Source organism: Puntigrus tetrazona, chromosome 23 (assembly GCF_018831695.1).
Source record: "Puntigrus tetrazona isolate hp1 chromosome 23, ASM1883169v1, whole genome shotgun sequence".
Taxonomy (NCBI): domain Eukaryota; kingdom Metazoa; phylum Chordata; class Actinopteri; order Cypriniformes; family Cyprinidae; genus Puntigrus; species Puntigrus tetrazona.
The window spans coordinates 13,833,820-13,854,649 of NC_056721.1; the positions used below are offsets into that span (position 1 = coordinate 13,833,820).

General features: G+C 37.7%; 2 protein-coding genes across 3 annotated transcripts in view; both read right to left on the reverse strand.

Annotated features, from left to right (window-relative positions):
* Window positions 1-1,236: 1,236 nt before the first annotated feature.
* Window positions 1,237-17,220, reverse strand: arhgef19 (Rho guanine nucleotide exchange factor (GEF) 19). The gene is given in 17 exon segments (XM_043223983.1): window positions 1,237-2,516; window positions 2,630-2,734; window positions 3,560-3,639; window positions 3,788-3,946; window positions 4,125-4,288; window positions 4,545-4,634; window positions 4,704-4,778; window positions 4,929-5,058; window positions 5,167-5,319; window positions 5,414-5,574; window positions 5,654-5,892; window positions 5,969-6,048; window positions 6,141-6,273; window positions 6,417-6,679; window positions 6,681-6,939; window positions 7,269-7,902; window positions 16,666-17,220. Coding segments are annotated over 16 exon segments (2,862 nt in total). The 5' UTR covers window positions 7,882-7,902; window positions 16,666-17,220; the 3' UTR covers window positions 1,237-2,358.
* A 1,426-nt stretch (window positions 17,221-18,646) lies between these two features.
* ano11 (anoctamin 11) overlaps window positions 18,647-20,830 on the reverse strand; it is a 16,104-nt gene continuing 13,920 nt past the window's right edge. The window contains exons 23-24 of one of the 2 annotated variants that reach the window (XM_043223984.1): window positions 20,454-20,585; window positions 18,647-19,559 (exon numbers count right to left, since the gene is read on the reverse strand). In XM_043223984.1, the coding sequence (XP_043079919.1) occupies window positions 19,536-19,559; window positions 20,454-20,585 (156 nt within the window). In that variant the 3' untranslated portion in view covers window positions 18,647-19,535. Of the gene's footprint in view, window positions 19,560-20,453; window positions 20,586-20,830 lie in introns of those variants that run through there. The other variant, XM_043223985.1, reaches the window with a different exon arrangement.

Here is a 20,830-nt window from a genome sequence, read left to right on the forward strand (position 1 = left end):
CAAATCTTACTAGATAATCCATCTAATATCAATTAAAAGTCACAATAACATTTAAATAACAGTAAGCTTAAATGTGAAATCATTTTTTTTAATCATCAACTCTAACCCCTAAATTTAAGTTATGAAAATGATATTGAAATAAGTTTTGCATTTTTGCAGATAGATGTTCTAAGTGGATGGATCCCATCATTTTAAGTTGAATTGTTTTTTAAATGCTTTAAATGACCATCTTTGCGCGGTGCTCAAAAGAACTGTATTAAAAATGATTCTTTTTATTTTTGTATGTTACTTAAAATTCTGCAATGTTATGTGGCTACTACCAAAACATTACTGTACCTACCAAAAATATGCAGTCACGATCAAAACACGTTTGTCAAAAATAAAATCTATTGAACATATCAACTGAGATGTTATGATAGTGTTTGGTTCAATTATATATATTAAGATTAATGAAACCTTAACTTTGCAAAAGGTTGATGGTACTGATGTTAAAGAAATATTGGATTCAAAGTGCAACAAAGGTTATGAATTAAACTTTAAATATAGTTAAATTGCAGTTGTTATTGATGTACCTCCGAAACGTTTTCAATGAAATGGCAAAATATATTTTCAAGGTATATGCAAGCAAAATCTTAATAGGTCAGTATAACCCTTCTTATGAAATGATATATTACTGTGTTGTAGTATGTGCACGCGCTTGCATGCTTCTACTGTTTTAATCGCTAAAGAGGCTGGATAGATACAATAGCTAATTATTGCTGCAAACCTGTAGCAGAAGTTAATTTAATCTGCATGGATGCATTTTGCTACTTTGCTCCTAAAACTGTAAGTACAGTGCATTATGTAAAAATGATACAAAATGTTTCAATGTGATAAATGGCTTTAATTATAAATGCATTCCTGGGCCTCTGCAGGCCGTCTCTTATCTGTCTCTAACTGCAGCTTCTTTTCTGCAGCCTTTCACCTCTGATTTACAGCAGTTGGAAACCATTCAAGGTTCTTAGAACAGCTGTGACAAAGAAACTATTCTGTTTACCTGCTACCCGGCTGCTTTATTGCCCCATGGGATATGAGGTGAGCCTGGAATGAAACTGATGTTTATGAGGCATGCTTTGTTGTAGCTGTGTGCATACGTGGCTGGGAATCCTGGTTACACTAAGGTTAAATTTACACACAAATGGAAAGCTCAGCTTTTTTTTTTTTTGTTATTGGTTTCGTACAGACCCTTTGAGACACTTTCAACTAGAATATAGCATTTATTTATATACAAAGTCACCGTAAAGGATTATATTTCAAATGTGATTTAACATGCTCAGGATACCAGTACTCCACAAAGAAATTGCCCACAAAATCTGCTTTACCAAAACAAAATACACAAACAGCAGTATCACTGACATAAATAATGGTCGATATTTGAAAGAACACTTCTTGTCATTATGCCAGTACTATTTAGTAAATTATTATCTACAGAAGACTAGTGGCATTAACTAATATTTATGTTGCTATAGCAACATCATTCAAAAAAAAAAAAATAATAATAATCCAAATTTGGTTCCAATTTGTTTTTTTTACTAGTAAAGGCAAGCATTTAGCTGTTCAGTGATCTGCCAACAAGACATCTCACTTTATTTAACCAAGTCAGAGAGAAGTCCTTATACACTTTTAGAGAGAAATGGCTGCTTTACCACCTAAAACTAACCCATTTAAATTGGAACTTGTTTGCTAAACATTTTAACAGCTGACATATCCAGACTTCATCCACCCACATGGTGAGCCTGAGACAGCTGTATTTTGAGTGGTTTGTGTCTATGGACTGTCAGAAAGCTCAGCACCATATGCTACATGCAGTAACAACACATGCATTTCTTTGCAAGCGAGCCGTAGAATGTAACCAAGGCTATATCACTTGAAGATCTAGGAATACTTAAAACCTGAAGTGCAAAACTCTTAAGTGAATAAGGAGGACTAGTAGCATCAGACAAGGATGAAATCAATAATTCATTAAAATGAAAATAGATGTGTAAAACAAATATTTTTCATTAATTTGTATTTTAATTTTAAAAATGTAATCTTAATATTCCTTTTAATAATTAAATATTTTTTGTACATTTGTAAAACTTTGCAAACTTATATATTTTATTTTCAGTTTAATAAATTAATTGATCTTTTTTTATGTGGCACATTTTGTCCTCCCTAGATGCAATGCATAGTTTAGATTTTTACAGCATACCTTAATAAAGCTAAAATGTTAGCCATGGAATATTCACACAAATTTGCAGTGATGTACAAATTTACTCTGGATTGCTAAAGCAAATGCAAGAAGCTTTAAGTAAAACAATGCCCCAGACTTTCAAGGTCTCAGAGAGTCTCTCCCTCCAATTTTTGTGAGACACATTTAATGCGAATGTTTTCACGGAGGTTTCGCAAACGAGCACTGCGGCTTGTGATCTCCTCCACGTACGTTTTGGGGAACCAGCCCCGCTCTCCATCCGACAACCGGATCCCCTCTACCCACCCTGTGAATTGAAAACATAAAAGGTCATTTATCTCTTCTTTGCAGTCCTCCAGCTTCTCTTCTTCAAAGGGAAAAATGGAGTGTAGCCAGAGGAAGGGAAATGATGTTCCTTACCATCGCTTGTAATTGTTACAGCTTGAAGGATGTCTGCCTTTTCCAGCGTTAACTCATCATGCTCCTGAGACTGGTAGCTCTTGATGCACTGGACTTGAGATAGATCTGTGCAGGCAAATGCAGGCATTAAGTTTAGATATTTTGATCCCACTTCATTTTAAGGTCTTTATTTTAGGTATTGGGTAGGATTAGGGATGTAGAATATGGTCTTGTAGAATGTGTGCTTTATATGTTCTAATAAACAGCCAATCTCTAAATAATAGCTATAGTAATAAGCAACAAATTAATAGTGAGAATTGGTCCCTATGCTAAGTCATGAGGACTGATGATAACTGGATTTGGTATCCTTCATCGGAATCTAAGACTAGGACTAAGGACTAACCCTAACCACAAAATAATTAGTCATCATTTACTCAATCTTGTGATGTCTAAACCTGTGTGCTAATTTTTATGTGAAACACAAAAATATATATATATATTTTTATTTGTTCCATTGGAAGATGCTTCAAAAACATTTTGTTCAATAGAAGAAATATTGTCATACAGGTTTGGAAAGACATGAGAGATAGTAAATGATGAGACAATTTCCATTTTTGGGTGAACTATTCCTTTTAGAGTTTTATTTGAGGTACTTAGTTCACAAGTAAACAGGATATTCTTGAGCAGGACTCTATAATCCACTTTGTTTTCAATGTTATGTCAGAGAAATAGATGATGACTTTGTTAAACTGCTTATTTTAGCATAGCCAAACTTTTGACTTTCTTTCATCATAAAGTATCTTGTACACACCGCAGCTTAACTTGACAATTATCCACATGATGCTACCAGCCACAATTCACTTTTTACATACCATTTAAATAACAGTTTTTAATTTAAAATGTAGGTTAATGTGAAATTCATGACAGAAGTGAGACAAAGAAATTACACACCATCATTCTCATTGGTCTGCTCAATAGCAGTCTTTGGATCGGAGGGAAACATAGCTGTTATCCACCTCTGTTTGCTGCTCCTACATATAAAACAAAATATTCTTGATTCTGACATTTTTATGCATCCAGTGAAGACATATTTCCTGGTGTGGCTCATTTTCTAGGAACACAGATCTATTTGTCAGTGACAGGATTTTGGATGTTAATATTTGAGAATGATGTACTCACTCTGTGGGTGACTTGAGCAGAATCTGGTGTTTTAGCTGTTGCCCCTCACATAACTGCAGATAGAAGATGAAGCCCGAGATTCCTTGAAGTTTCTGGCTTAGATCTTTCACCTTAAGGTCCTCAATCTTTGCATGTACAAACACCATGAACTTCCACGTGCTGTGACAGGGCAGAGAGGGGGTTGATTTTGTAGCAGAGTAATATCATTAATCATTATCATAATATCATCAAGGTTTTCAGCTGGGTTTGTTTCAATATCCAGATAGTACATTGGACATTAAAGGACACATTTGCTAGTTTTCCCATTTTATTTGTCTGTCTTTCACATTAGACTTACTCCTTCCTTCGGGACAGCAGAAGACAGTCATTAAACAGATGAAGGTACACAGGCCGAGTGGTTAGTTTAAACTTGGACCCAGAAATACTCAAGTTCTGTGTGTCCACTTCTAGCAGTTCACCATGTTTGACCAACCAACGAGACTGAGAGATGAGAGGAAAAATCTAAAATAAAAGAAAACAAACACATAAACTGACAAATCAGTCATTTAGAAAACATGATACCAGAAGTGTCATGCTTATTAAAACTGATTTTGAATGCAACTTCCAAAAGCAATTATTTATTTGTATACTTGATCTGTAACATTTATAAGTAGTCTGGGCTGCCACTGGCACCTCAATAAAAAAAAATTGGTTCATGATACCCCTTCATGAGAGTATGTTACTAAGCATATATTCAAATAAATACTGAATGTTATACCTTGCCCTCAAAGTGAATTTTCTTGTTTAGATGAATTAGTTCTTCCATCCTCTTCATTGACTGCACACTGGAGTTACATTCCTTTATTATCTAGTGAAACAGACAAGACTTAGTTCATTTTCATTTACTCCAAAACATGGTCCTCTTTATTTTACTCACCTTTTTGAGCTCATTAAGTGCTTTGGTGGCTGTGTCCTCATCTCGTGATCCAGGCGTTGTTCTCTTCAAGATATTCTTAAAGTAGACAGAGTTCATTACCACAAGATAATTTAACTGATGAACTTTGTAAGTCTCATTCTAAAGCTTGATAATAGTTTTACATTTTTAAGATGGAGACTGTGCACCATATCACTATCACATTTGAATGTGCATCATGGAATATACCTCCACTAGCATTTTGAGGCGTGTGATCCTTTGAAAAGGAAGGATAAGGAATGATGTAAGAGGCAGCCTCTGGCATATTGGGTCCTCTTCCAGGCGGGCAAGGATTCCAGGGAAACGGGGATTCTCTTGCCTAAGAAAACACCACAAAAGCAAATGATTAAACCTTCTTAACAGCAATATGCAACATGCACATTGTTATGCTTGTTAGATAATAGTTTTTTAGTAAAAGACTGTTTACAGTAGCCGTTGATAGGTCTGTTCCTGATAGGCTTGATTTGTGACATAAGGCAGATAAACCCTCCGCAGTGCAGGACAGTGGTCAAGGACAATGTCACACACATCAAAACGCAGAATGTCCCCTTCTAACCTGTGCTCCAAATCTTGAAGAAATCTATGGACATGAGGAGAATTGAAACAGGGATAGTTTCAAGGATCTTTGAAGGCTTTCTCTTTCAAAAATAGCGAATTTGTAGTACTTTATTCACCTCTCACTAACTTCTTTTACATCAGGCAGTTTGGAGAAGAGCCATTGCCTCTCCTGTGTCCCAAGACACTCACACAGCTCAGGAGACATCATGAAATGGTCAACTGCAATAGACAAGCTGCGTATGTATGAGGCCTCTGACGTCACCAATTCAAACTTGGCCTAAAATGAGAAAACAAGTTAAAATGTGCTGGCTGATAAAGAAAAAAAATAGAGAGAGAATTTTAGAATGTGGAGTCACCTCCTGCAGTTTACGCTCTTCGTTGCTGAAGTTGTCAAGTTGTCCACTGGACCGAACATCAGGAATATCTTGCCAAAGGGAAAATGCAGAGCCTCGAGATGAGCGGAATGAACTGGATGGAGACAGGTTGCCAGAGGACACAGAGTCTCCTTTTTCTTCATCGGTTCCTGGCTCTGCCCCCTGCTGCCTTTGTATCTCCCTATTAATAGCAACGTCACTGTATTCCTGATACAAAATCACTGAGAGAGGGGAAGAGAAAACTGGTAAGTTATATATATAAAATCAGATTCCAGATTTGTTGTTTTTTGGACTTACAGTTTGGCAAGAAGCGTGACAGCCGTTTAGAGCTACTGGGAGGACTGTCTCCATTCTCATCAATGGAACCCTTTCTCATACTGTGGAAAAAGAGAAGAAACATTAAATGTTAAAGCAGAATGTGTGATATTCTACTCACTACTTTTAATCTCTAGCTGAATTTTAGAGCCACCTTTGCTTGGAACTTCTCCTTTGCTGTGGCAGATTACAGTCAGCAGAGGGCAGAGGTGGTGCAGACCCCACTGGACTATGTGGTGCACTGTCACTTGATCCCCCTGAGAAGCGATGTCTGGAGCTGGGTTTGTCTACAAACAGACAAGGGAGGGAGAAGGTATACAAAAGGAATAGAGTTAAAAATATAGCGCTGAAGTGTGATAATGACATCACAGCAAAAGACTTTCACAATAAAGTCATTCTTTAGGCTAATCAGTCCTGATGAGTCACTTACAGTCTGAGCTGAGGTTTCCAGACAGGTGGCGGTCCCGGGAGGCCACACGAGCAGAAAGAGACTTGCCCAGCTTAAGGGTAAAAGAGTTTTTCCTCTGGGAGAGTTGTAGACGAGAGATGAGCTCAGAGGCAGAGAAGCGCCGGCGCTCATTGTCTGCTGAGCGAGAACGGGATAGAGGCAGCGAGGTCCCACTGTTAAGGGCAGGGCCTTCCAGAGCTCCGCAGTCTTCCAGGCCCAACCTCTGCCTCCCACCATCATTTACACTCCTCCAATCTGGCACCCTCCTGAAGGGGATCTAAGAAAGGTTTCGGAGGTGTCGGTAAGGCAAAAAGAGAAAGGTCCTCATCAACCCCTGGGAGAGAGCTGGAACTGTTGGATGTGGGTATGGTAGAACCCACCATGCCAAGGCCTCCTTCTACGAAAGATTCAAAGGATGTCGGAAGCAGGTAATCACACTCCACGCCTGGGCTGCTGAGAGATTCATCATTCATAGTGTCTGGAGAGTACACCCTCATCTTACGCCCTATTAACAGACAAAGTATATTGAGTGGAACCATCCACTTGTACATTCATCTTTAGTTTTAGACACAATCACATTAGAACAGTAGGCCCCAGCCTTGAGACTCAGCAGCACAGATTTTGGAGGTCTTCCTTATCATATAAACTTGTTTCAATTCATCAACTTTTTTAGTAGACTCCCACATCCGAAATTAGACCAGCAAAATCAACTATTAGAAAGCTCTTGCACAGTTTTGAGAGGTGAAAGTAACCCTTCACTATAACAAACTATTTGCTGTTTAAAGCAGGAATGTAGGAACAACGTGTTAAGACTTAAATGAGAGAGGCACTTACTTATGGACTTCTCCTTTATGGATCCCAAAGATGTGCGTCGTTGAGGGCGAAATGGGTCCAAACTCTGGAACTCTAAGGGGGAAGAGGGGGAGCTCTGCTGCGGAGGCTCCAAAGAGTTTCTGCTCTCAGGTACATATGTAGAGGACAGAGGCAGAAACAAGTCTCGAGAACCGAGACCCTTAACTTCTGTTTCAGGTAAGGCAGTAATGGGTGTCCAAGTCTGATCGTAAACCCCTTCCACATTTTTGCTCTGCTGGGTCAAATAATTGTCCAGTGTTGCGTCTGTACTCCCATTCTTATCAAAATCAGATGGACTGCTTCCATTGCATCCGACAGGCTTGGAGCAAAGAGAGGAACTACAGTTTTCTGCTGTGCATGATTGGAAACCATTAATACTTGGCTGCTGAAGGTCAATGAAGGCCAACGTCTCTTGCTGACACACGGCAATGTGTTGATGCTGTCGCAGGAGAGGCCTACCTTCTCGAGAGTCACTCAGAGCCTGGGTCTCAACTGAACCTGGGAACCACATGTCAGAGCTCTCGCCTCTGCAATGGAACGCTTGGAGGTGAGGCTGGAAATCAAGGAGAGGAGAGAATCCATAGCCGGGGAGCATGGCTCAGGAGGCACATGGGTACTGCAAAGAAATCGGCAAACAAAAATAGAAAAAATGTAAGGTATTAAAACTCATGTACCCACAAACCTATTGTCTTGACAGATGCTGCAAATCCAAATTTGTGCATAATGGAGTAGATCCCTCTGGCCAATGTTTTTGTTGTGCCAGCACAGATTTATGCACAGTAAAGCTTGGCTCATCTCTGCAGTTCTTAGTGGATTTGGTGTTCCACTGGGTAAAGTTAAGTCTCTCTGAACAGGCTCTGCTCTTCCCCCTGTGGCAGACTTGGCTCAGACGCTGCCGCTACATCTTCCTGTTCTAATTAAAGAGCGCAGCATGCAGCCTTCATCCTCTATACTTATCTACATCATTTACAGCTGGATCCCTTACTCAAAACTGCTTCTGTAGTGCAGCATCTGCATGAAGATGTCAAGACAGTCACATGAGGACACTTCAGTTTGTCCAACTATGATAATGGGAAAGTGTCTAGTCTTGCTTGCAGCTTATACCTGAGATGGAATGCTTCATGAAAAAGACCCTGACTGAGAAGGTCATCTTAGAAGAGTTTTTTTTTTTTTCATACATATTTCCCATGTTTCCAAACAGCTCTCTATTTACCCAAACAAATCTGGGTCATGGGAGAAGCAACGCTTATTAGTATTCAGTGTCTTGCCCTGAGGGACAGGCAAGCCTGCGATAGCCTGGGCTATTAAAGCAATGAAGGCTCAGCAAACTGTCAGTGCTGATGACCCACATCTGCCTTATTCACTGACCCATGAAATAAAAAGAGATGTTTTCTAAACTTAGAGTTGAAATCCACCCAAGGATGCTAGTTGGGCTGCCCCTGGGTCCCTTAAACTCTACCTTGCATGCAATTTAGGTGCAATTTCTGCATGACAACCAAAAATATAATGCAAAACTGAATAAATAATTGTTTAATCTATTGTTAATCTTCGAAAGCCCCTAAACAATATCTCTAGTACATTTTTGTTTTTTGGAGAAGAACCACAAAAGAACCTGAGTCTCCCCCATCTCAATTTCACTTTTAAGCTGAATGCACATGCAGCTAAATCCAACTGCACGATTCAACATGATCCACAAGCAAACATACTAAAACACAATCTGACCCTCTGTACTGATAACACCTATACCCACATCTGTACAACAAACACACTGCACAAATGGTTAGCTCTAACAAAGATCTCTTTATTTCTCTAGATAGAGAATGCTGTTAGATTCAGTATTCAAATCTATAGGACACAGGAGATTAAAGTAATGAATCTGGACTATTTATATGCACACACAGAAATAAAATTCAGTTGGTATTCTTTGGTTAACATATGTAATCTGTAATCAAAGCATAATAAAAAAATTTTTTCTCTGAAATTACTTTTTTTTTTTTTTTTTCCTGCTCATGTAATGGATAATGCAAGCTAATAGTCAAAGAGCTATTAAGGCAATGCTTTAACAAACATTTGCATTACGGTATTTTGCTAAAATATCCCATGTCACTTAGAAATATGTCAAATCACGCAAGCAAAACTTATATTGTAAAATATAACAGTAAAACTCTACTGCGCTACAAATTAAATGTACTGTACAAATAGCAGGAGTAATTTTGTGAATGCTGTGCGCAGCTGTTATTATAAAACAAATTCAGTAATACGCTACATTACAGTTCATTACAATACAGCTATTTCATACATTCAGTTTGATGTCTTATCCATTTGACAATTTTTTAGTTAAACCCACCATGTAATTTTCCATGTTCTCAACATGTTATTTCCTTTATGTTTTGGTCTTTGTTGTATACATTCTCCCTGTAATTTTGGAGGGTTCCTGTAAGTCAGGGCGTCAACAAAGTAAATGAATAGAAAACTGCCATCTACTTCATTGTAACTACAGTGTATGATTAAGAAAAACAATGCTGAAAAAGTAGACAGAAGCTGATAGCAACCACACAAATCCACAAATATATACATATTCATCAATGTCAGCAATAACAAATATTTTGTATTTGATACTAAGCTAAATATTTTTTTAAACCGCATAGCTCATTTTATTTATTAATGTCTATACACAATTTAGACCTCAAATAACCTTTCACTTCTTAATTTCAAGAATGTTTGGGCTTGTTTGAGCAAAGGGTCTAACAGTGTGGTGTCACAGGCTTATGTTTGTATGTAACATTGCTCTGAAGCAGGCTGACACCGCTGGTCTAATTGCGCTGTGACCGAGAGATCCAGGATGCATCATGGCTCCTGTCTTTCACACTGAAAGACCTAAGCTCATTTTCAGCTGTTGTAACTTAATATGCAAGATCAATATGCAAGAGGTAAAAAAAAATAAAAATAGTCAAATTATTACAGAAATCTTTATGACCCATGGCAAAAGAACAGAATACAGATTTAGTATAATACGATGACTAAATAATGACAGAATTTTCACCTGAAGTATATCTTTAATAGCTTCCTGTCATGACGTGGGTTTAAAATATACAGCACTTTTATTGAAAGAGGTTAATACTTAACTTTTAAAAGCTAGACAGACTGCAGAGCCACTTTTAAACAACTCTGATTGCTGCCCAAGACTGTCTAATTTGACTTCTTCGTGAAAGTATTTTTCAGAAAAAAAACAAGATTATATATAGAAGTATTTAAATTCTGATGGGGTGAGTGAGGACATCTGGAGGTGAAGAACACTTCTTTGTTTGTGTTTGGTGTGGGGGCCTGATCCCTCAAAGTGCCCGAGGCCTTCCTCCACCTACTCCATCAAGACAGACACCGAAATCCCTTTCCACATTCACAAAGCCTTGACAATGCCCTCAACCCTCTCGACTCCAACACAACAGAGAGAGAAGCCCATAGGTGTAACAATGCCTGGTTTAAGGTATTACTCTAACAAGCTGAGCTTCTTTAGACCACCTTGAACCCCACGGTCTCATCTTAAAGAAAAAATGTTACCACATCTCTAGGACATCTGTGCACTTACCTTCTTTCAACATTAACACCTCCCATACTAGACACACCCAGTCAAATACAGGAGCGTTATGCACACAAGCACTTGTGCTGAGTGTGGAAACAACGAACTATTATTTTACATTTATTTTGTTCTGATTGAATAATGCATCTGTAGGATATCTAAGCAGGTTTGGTTAGTCCAAAATATATTAACGTTTTCAAATCTCTTTGAAGGTTTAACTGTAGATACTTGTTAGTTTAATAAACTACTTGCAACGGGGCCTTTACGTTCATTTACTGAAAAAAATCAACAAATAACCCAAAAAGCATCAACAAGGGAAAAAAGTTTAAGAAAAAAATTATTTCTTTTACAAAAATCACTTTGACCCAAACGAATGCTTAATCTTTGTGTTATTGTGAGCAATTCCTCAGTGCATGTTATTCCAAAGACAAAATAGCTTTGTCTTAATCTTTAAGTCAAAACATAGTAACTTCTCTTCTAATAAGTCTTCTTTTGAAAATATCTTGCTTGACGTTAGTATTTAGGCATTGTTTTCGCTTACATTAGGTCTGTCTCCATTCTGATATGTAACACCTACTTTTGGAGATCAATCAGTTCCCAGTGGATAAAATAATATCCCAGCCCACAGTTTACACTTGGAAATGCGTCAGATTCTGAAAGTAAAATGGGTTGCAGACATCTCTTTGTCAGGTCACGGGTTCATGATTTACAGCCAAAATTGACATATGACACTCACTAGCCTCACTTAGCAAGATTTATACAGCTCAATCTGTTCTTTAATGTGCCGTTAAATTTGTCACATTTCAAACATGACCTACTTTCACGGCTCCATTCACGTCACACTCATTCACACTCAACTTCCTGTTTTCTTTCTCTCAGTGCTCGGGAGGTGAACCGAGCCAGGCGAATGCTCCCCCTCCCTCTGCTTTATTATATGGACAGGTAAAGACTAGTCACTCAGAGAAGCTTGTTTTGAAACCTGATCACTACACTGCTTACATTTTGAGAATGACCACGCAGCTCAATGCAACGTCTATGAGTGTTTGTGAAATTTTAATATGCAGATACAACAACTTTAATGCAAAAGTGGTGCTAGTATTAGTATTTTTTGTTTAGTTTTTTAATGAAAATGCAAAACAAAATCTCAAGCATGAATATTATACAAAAACAAAGAACAAAACTAGGGTTCATTAAATATATATATGAATAATCTACTTTAAACTTGTAAAGTATTTTTAATAATATTACAGTTATTTTTAGTAATAAAACACACAAACAAATTGTTTTATTCACATTAGGTCCAAGCCAGCCTGAAAAAGCCTGCAGGCTGCTTAGCTAAACAGGTGTGTGCAGAGCAGAGCCAAAGAAAAGCCTTTTACACATACCTGTAGGGCTTGGCTTTTTCAGGATCACTTTTCACAGACAAACACAAACATGTGCACTGCGCAAAAAACTCATTTACTCCTGCACTGATGCACATTTGTAAAAGAATGCAGTACACAAAAACATGTCAAGATATCCACATCGCCTGTCATTAAGAATTCATTAGCTTTTTATAGACAGATGTTCCCGTTTTTAAAACCATAAAAAAAAGTTCCTTCAAATGACAAGCAAAACATGCTAGCGCATTACAACAATCATAACCTGTTTATTTCATAGCATAGTCTTGAAATCCAGCAGCCTTTTGTAAACGTAAAATGAGGGCACAATAAAAAATGGTTAACCATTAAGCCTTTTGTGAGCCGGAGAAAAGCAAGTTCATTATCACGGTCGACCCCCACTCCCAATAAAGATCTCTGACACTATCCACATTCCCCAAATAACTGCGCTTCTGTCATTCCACTTAAATTGCCCAGTAAGCTGTACCCGAGTACAAACAAAGAGTCTGGTCTGTCTGAGCTCACGCAACAAGAACAGGCCTTATTTGTGTGTCTGCATCCTATCTGTGCTGACCATTGGGGGAGGCACTAATAACGTGCAGTCACACAAACAAGGTCTGTTCTTATTGCTCCCCAAACCTCTTCCGTCACCATCTGTTCATTCTGCAGGTGAGCTTTGCTGTTTTTTTTAGCCCTTACAAGCCCTTTAAGGCCAGTCAGACTAACAGAGTTGAGTGAAGGGGCTTTAAACAGCCATTCCACCCCGCGTGGCCCTGTTGACCTGAATTCGGCAAGCTCAACGAGGGCAAGTGAGGAGAGAAAATTTTTGCATGCGAAGAGCGTGCTGGGTGTGGCATGGCGTCCTTTTCTCCAGACTGCAACTCTGGTACATGTAGGTGCAGATACAGAATCAGCCTGTTGCCTCCAACTGACAGGTGATGGGGCAGGTGCTCAGTACGCAGGGCAGACCATGGGAGGAGTTAGAGAGCACTTTATGGGATAAAATCTACTTCAAAGTCTCAGAAATTGCATGCATTACATTTAACGATTTTACGATCGATACAAATATTTCTGACATGGCTAAAAACACTGCGGTTGTACCATAGTAATTAAATAGCATGGAAATCATGGAAATTAATAATTACCAAATTTATATAACATGCCATTGTCAATGCCGTAAAAGAACGATAAGGTAAAAATGTCTCTAAAACATGTCGTGTTGTAACCATTACAAAATTATACAATTAGTAAAAAGCATATTTTGGTTACACCTTAAGTGCATCTTAAGTAAAAAATATATATTTTTTTTATTTCATCCACTAACTCTAGTATTACACCTTTGATCCTAAAAACACCCTTGACCCTCTATTAATGACATATTTTTTACAGATTTTTTTTCTTCTATTCTACTTTTCTTTAAAAATATGTGTATTGCATTCGCTTGACTGAGATTTGTCAATCTAAAGAAATACTAAAGCTTTACGTCCACTTTCTTTTTGATTTGCAGTTTTTCCTTTTCATATAATACCCAGACACTTACATCACCCTGACATTTATTTAGTTCACGTCCTAAATATCTAGGTGAATTTAAATTCAGAAATTACAAACATGCTCATCATTGAAGATGTGTACTCATTGAAGTGTATTTCTGAATCGGTTAATTAATCTGACACAAAATGGCATCTCTGACCCTGAAGAGTAAAAAAAGCCTGTATTTTCCATGTACACATGCCAGTTCATTTGTATTGTTACAAAACATCCTGTGCATCTATTGCTCCCTCCAGTCTGTTCTTATCTATACCAGCATATATGAGCAATCCAGAGCTGCTGAGAACTATGAGAATGCAATGAGTCATACAAACACACACAGACTGGCACGGCCGAGCTGGAGGAGTGGCAAGCCACAGGTTACGATAGACATTCCAAGGGTCTAGCCGCCCCCACTGTCTCTCTGATCTTCATATCTGCCAACATGTTAACTAAAGCAAAGCACCATCCAACCACACCCTGTGGGATCCATCCATGCTCAAACACACATCCTAAAAGCTAACCCCTCTAACAAATTCACTGTCTTCATGAGTCTTCAATCAGTGGAGATGTAAAAAAAAAAATCACCTGATCTCACTCTATTCAAAAAGAACCCATTATTTGAGAGATATAATCACTCTAATACTAAAAGGGTATCTCTTACACATCCAATGGTGTTAAGAAGCAAATGCAGACAATGGTCTCTAAGGCTATACAGGATGAGAATGAATAAGGCAGGGAGATTTTATTGTGACATGATACTTTTTTTATTTATCCCACATTCTTATGTGCGCACTCATGACTCACAACGAAAAAAAAAGAACTCTTTAGTTTACAGGCAAATGATCTAAACGCTGTGAGGCTTCTGCTTTTTAATAATTTTGTCTGGGCAGCCGGGATAATTGCTATCCCCGGACAGCAGTGTAGAGGAGAACATAAAGCCTGCCATCAGACAGGTGCTAGGTCATAAAGAGGACGTCTCACCCTCCCGCTCGGAAAGAAAAGAAAACACATGCTCCACACATGGCATGAAACAATCAATCTGTATGACCTTATAAGAAAACAGACAGCTAAGTCACAGACACATTAGTAGACACTAAATAGTGATGCAACAGCCCTCTATGAATCATGCCTTCAATAGAAGAGCATATAGTCAAGATTTATGATACCTGAGTAAATAATCAAGCAAGTGGACAAATCTCCTGTTTTAAAACCTATTGATTGTACTGGGGGAACTACCATGCTATTTTCATAACTTCTCATTAGGGTTATTGTTGTTTTTTTCAGGAAAACACTATATTAATTAAACAAATATTAACATTAAACCCCATCGATATACTATAAACTCAAACTTTTCTTATCACACTTTTCCCACAAGCAATCAATCTGGACTTTGCTGTCTACAATTATTATATAGCTTTTTACTGTTTTACTGCATATTAACAATGATCTCATGTGTCTTTTTTTAAAATTTCATAAGAAATTGATCCGAGACTAAGTTGATATGTAATTGACACATAACCTGGAACTTTATACTTTACCATAAGGGGTTTTTTATGCATTCCAATTAAATCACAATAAAACTGCTGTTATTTTGACTAGTTTAAAAAATAACACAATAAAACTATAAAAACCTTGACTTTTGAAAATTTACAATCTCATAAGTTAATTCCACACACACACACACACACACACACACACACATATATATATATATATATATATATATATATATATATATATATATATATATATATATATATATATATATATAAAACAAATATTTCTATATTGCTTCACACGGTACAGCACTCCGACATCGAGTTCATGACTGTGCTGCCATCTATCCATGTGTGTCCCAGACATGCAGTCACCTGCCCCTCACATCAACAGAAGCTCAGGCATACACACACTTACCATCTCTGCTCCCTGCAGCAGTAGAATATTCAGGGCTCATATCCTGTTCAATCTATCACACTATTATGCATGCAACATTAAGTAGCTTGCAATCGGTAGCATGGCCATATTTGCATCTGATTTGATGTCTGTTAAAACGGCTGGAGGGCAGTGTTTCTGCTTGCTCTGCCAGGATTTTATAAACTGGATCATATCCCGGCGTATCATTTTATTTGACTGTGCAGGTGATCAGTGGCAAATCAAAACATTACACTTCATGCATGAGCATCTGTTCAAGCAAAAAAAAAAAAGTGTATGGCAGTGCGACCCAGCCGGACAGATATAAATGATAATAACATGCTTACTGACCTTAAACATTCACCGTGTTACACAGTTAACAAGAAGCCGTAAGATTACAATGATAAGTAACACTTCTTTAAACAACCAGGAACAATGAAATACCATTTTATTTATATATATATATATATATATATATATATATATATATATATATATATATATATATATATATATATATATATATACTAAAAAACATGTATAAAATGGAAACTAATACGTTTAATTTAAATGCATTTGACTTATTAGGAATATTGTTATATCTATTTGAGTGATTTTGAAAAAACGAATTTCATACTTTCTTAGCAGCACACAAGCTGCATGAATCCAGTTTTGTGCTAAACCTGATGTTATTTTTTTCCAAAGATCTAAACAGATTCTTGAGCTTCAGTGGAAGTAAGGACTGTCTGTACAAAGTATTTCACATGATCAGTGCTACAAATCTACTTGATTAATGAGCTAGAAATCAGAATCTAAAATGCTTCATTGCAGTTTCTATCAAACCTTTCATGTATTTTGTAGAGTAAATTAGATTCAGACTGTTGGTCCCACTGCACAGTATAACACAAAATACACAGTGTTTCCCCAAAACACCACCTAAAACGCAACCGATCTCCACAGATTTAGAAAAAACAAACAGTACCTCATTTGTATCAGTGGACTGTGGGCTGGATGGGATCCAACTCCAATGTGCAAATCCAAGTCATCCAGGATTGAGGTGTTATAGTGTCCATGACTGCCTTGTGTTCCTCTCGGTTACTTTGTTTCCCCTCAGCTGCACTCAAACTCAATCAACAGCGCTGCAGCTTGAGCCCAGATGATCCGAGTGTGCTCTTCAATCCCCTTCACACACAAAAATACAGTTGACAGCAGAAAAATAAAAGCCTAATAACTGTTCTAGCTACGCAAAATAACAGGTTTCTCCTCCATATCGTTCCTTTTCCCTCATATGTCCCCTTTTCTCCAGCAACAAACGAAGACAGACATTTGTCCTGCTCTCTCGCGCTGTCTCTGGCTGCCTCTTGCACTTATTTATGGTTTTATTTCTAACACCTGCCAGCAGAGGAAAAGGAGAGAGGCGCAAGCTGTCGTCTGGTTCAGAGGAGAGTCCTTCCTGCCAAGGAGGGAGAAAGAGCATGAGAGTGTGTGCGCGTGTGTGTGTGTGTGTGTGTGTGTGTAGGTCTGGATTCCTGTGTGTCAACAGCAGTACTTTGCTAGTGGATAGCAGGCAGTCGGTTAGGAGGGTTAGTTTGGTGGGGGCGTGAGATAGAGGGTGGGAAGAAGACTGTATGCGAATATCCATGCATGCGAGTGTGTGCATGTGTGTGTGTATAATTAGGTAAGTATCAGTTTGAAGATAGCAAGTAGCTGAGAGGGCATGCTGAAACTCACTCAGATATGCTCTTTAAATCTTCTTTAACTCCTCTCCTTTTCACCTCATTTATTCACTTTAGAAGAACTGAAAGAGTCGTTTATCAGGCAAGCATGTGTGAAAGTCTCGAAGTTGAAGACGACAAAAAAAAAAAAATTGAAGTCTTCGGTAAAGAAGACCTATTCATGTTAATCTCCTGCCAATTATTGATGTATTTGCGCGGAGAAATTCGTTTATTCAGTGAAAGCGCATTAAAGAGCGTTGGATTTGTGGTACACTTTTGTAAGTGATGAACATGGAGTCCGTTATTAATTAATGAGCAAAAGGACTGCTGTCCACGTTGCATACTTTAGTAGCTTGACATGTACCAACCAACCCTTCCTGCAGGCTGAACGGCGTAGGAACGCACAGCAATCATAACAATCAAAAAAATGAAGTAGGAGAGAGAGAGAGAGAGAAGTCAAAGAGCCTGAGGCGATGGAGATTCTTTTTCGTTTTTTGAGTGGGTGGGGTTAAAGACAAATCATTATCAGAACACCTGTCTGCTTCTGACTTTAATAAATCAGAGTTGCTTGATCCGTTCCACTAAAATTTCCACTATGCATTTTTGGTCGGTAAAGGATTTCATAAGGGCAGGTTGCACGCACAAAGCTTGATGGTTTGATCAAATTAAATGGAATGTGAGAACCAGGGATCTTCTGCAGAAAGTAGAGCTGAAAAGTGGGGCAGAAGTTGCCTACATGGACGTGTTAACCAAAGATTAAGGATCTGAAGCGTTTGCCAGCTGGCATTGGCTCTCGGCTCTGGAACACAGAACTTCAATGGCTTAGCATTAGTGTTGTCTTGTTCACCTTTCTAACTTGTTCAAGCATATCATTTTCGCTCTTGTTCAAGCTAACCATTTTTGAACAATTAGCCATTGTTCGACAGGACAGGCGTAACTAGGAATTGAAAAAGGTAGTATGGCCAAAAATCACATTCTGTGATGGCTTACTCTGCCTCATGCTCAACCTTCTTTTTGTTCTGTGGGATAGTAATGGAGATTGATTTTTGGAATAATGTCCAAGCTGCTGTTTTCCATACAATGAAAGTAAATGGTGACCACAAAATTTCTCAGGATCTATATTTCATGATGTTTATTACTTAACCTAAATGGCTTAAAGAGTAGGGCTGCATAATTAAAAAAGCATAAATATATGAATTTCACTTCAGGTTTGTTTAAATCTACACAAGCACAGTAAACATTGTTCTCTTTTATTCTTTTTTTAAATGTTGCATTTATTTATTTATTACATTTTATACAGGATTACATTTTATTTGCCCAAATAATGCAGCCCTATTCAGAATCAGAAGATAATGGTACATAATTCACAAGTATTACGGACCACTTATGATCCTTTTTTACAGTGCTTATTAGAAGCTCGACAGCTCCTGATCATCATCCACTCGAAAGAAACCAGTGCAAGCATCAGTCAACACATCTCCTTTTGTGTTCCACAGAACAAAGAAAGTCATATTTATTTATTTGCAATGACATGACTTCTTCGCTTTTGGCTGAACTATCCTTTTAAATCCTGTCCTCCAGCACGTACACACTTCAGTGGTTTTTGAACGGTTATTGAAACTAGCTTTATTTTAAAACATCATTTCTTAAACAGCCCGGAGATTGACATGACAAATGCAAATACATTAAGGTATTATTCGGAGAAGCATTTCACACTAACACAATGTAGAATGGGCTTCTTGATGTCAGTAGTACAAATATATACTTTAGTATTAATGTAGAAAAGCAAACCTCCCTGTCCTCCCACTGAATCCAGACAGGAATATATCATTTATCGGAGAGTGAGGCGTGTAGGTGATCACATGTCTTAGTATAGTTGGAGCCAGAGGAAGTCATATGTAAACAGCCGTTTGTTAAAGTAGAGGTGGTAGTGTACAATTTTGGCATAGACCTCTACATTTCGAAATGCATGCTCACACACACTCATTCAACCACCACAAAACCAAGCCAAGTTTCAGTCCAAGTGTTTTTTTTTTTTTCCCAAAACAAGTCCATCTTGGGTTACTTCTAAGGGTGTAAAGCTTTTTCTTAGCGACTATGCCCCCTTCTGGAGACGCCCCCACCCTGCAGGTCAGGCTCATGTAGCGAGGCGCTTCGCTTGCTGCAACGACCAGGATACGAGGAGAAAAGCAGAGAAATAGAAAGAAAAAAAGTAGTACATTGTTTAGAATTTACCATAAAAGATGTTTCAAAACCTATATGAGTTTCTTTATGAACACAGAAGAAAGTATTATGAAAAATGTTGGTAACCAGATCGTAGCCACTTATTTTTTTCTCCCATAATATGAAAGTCAATGGGTACCGGCAACTGTTTGGTCAGCATTCTTCAGAATATCTTGTGTCCATTTTTTAATGGACCATGTTTTCATTTTGAAGTAATTAATGAGAGAATTGTTTTATTTTTGGTTGAACTATCCCTTTAAATTCAACGTAATTAAAAACAGCAGCAGACTAAAAAAAGGTATTTGGGTTCCAAATAACCTTGAATATTCGTTTACGTCACTGCTCAGAATCCAGCGCACATAGCCAAATATACACTCTGACCTTAAAGAGGCAGAAGCAGAGCATCATCCTAACACATATTTTCCAGAAAAGTGGGTTGAAAATGTTTTGATCTTTCTCTCCCCCTTTACTCTACAGAATATGTAAAGTGCATAAACCAGGACAGTAAAAAAGTACTAGTAAAAGGTCTTTGCCCCACTTTTACTTGAGTGCTAGAACTGTGTCACACATTCATTTCATATTTTAAAATGTGTATTTTTGTGAAAATGATGAATAGAAATTAAAAAAAATGGCAAGGAATTTCAAGGAAAATGGCATTTATTTTAAAATCCTTACATTTATATCGGAGTAAATTTCTAAGAGTTTGGGTTTGTTAAGATGCATCTTCTAAAAGAAGTTTCTTATTCGCATCAAGACTGTATTTATATATATATAGTAAAACAGTACTATTGTGAAATATTAGTACAACATGAAACACCTGTTTTCTACTCACCAGCAGGGCCTCCTGGTTATCAGCCAAAGCCTGTTTAGCCAGGTAACGCTCCCGCTTGATCTTCAGCTCCAAGGACTCAGGGATGTCGGGAACCATCCAGTCAATGACACGCAGGACGAAGAACACTACATGCTGAAAAAAGGAGTACACACACTATTATTAGGTAACAATTATTTTAAGGTGTGTTTGCTACATGTTACATTACTTATAATAACAATAAAGGATGCATAATTACATGCCCTAAGTAACCCTAAGTCCAACCCTAACCATGTAGTAAGTACATGTAGTTAATTAATAATACTCAGTACTTTAATATATTACTACTCTGAAAGGACAACTTAAAAAGTGTCTCATATTATTAAGATGACATTAAAACT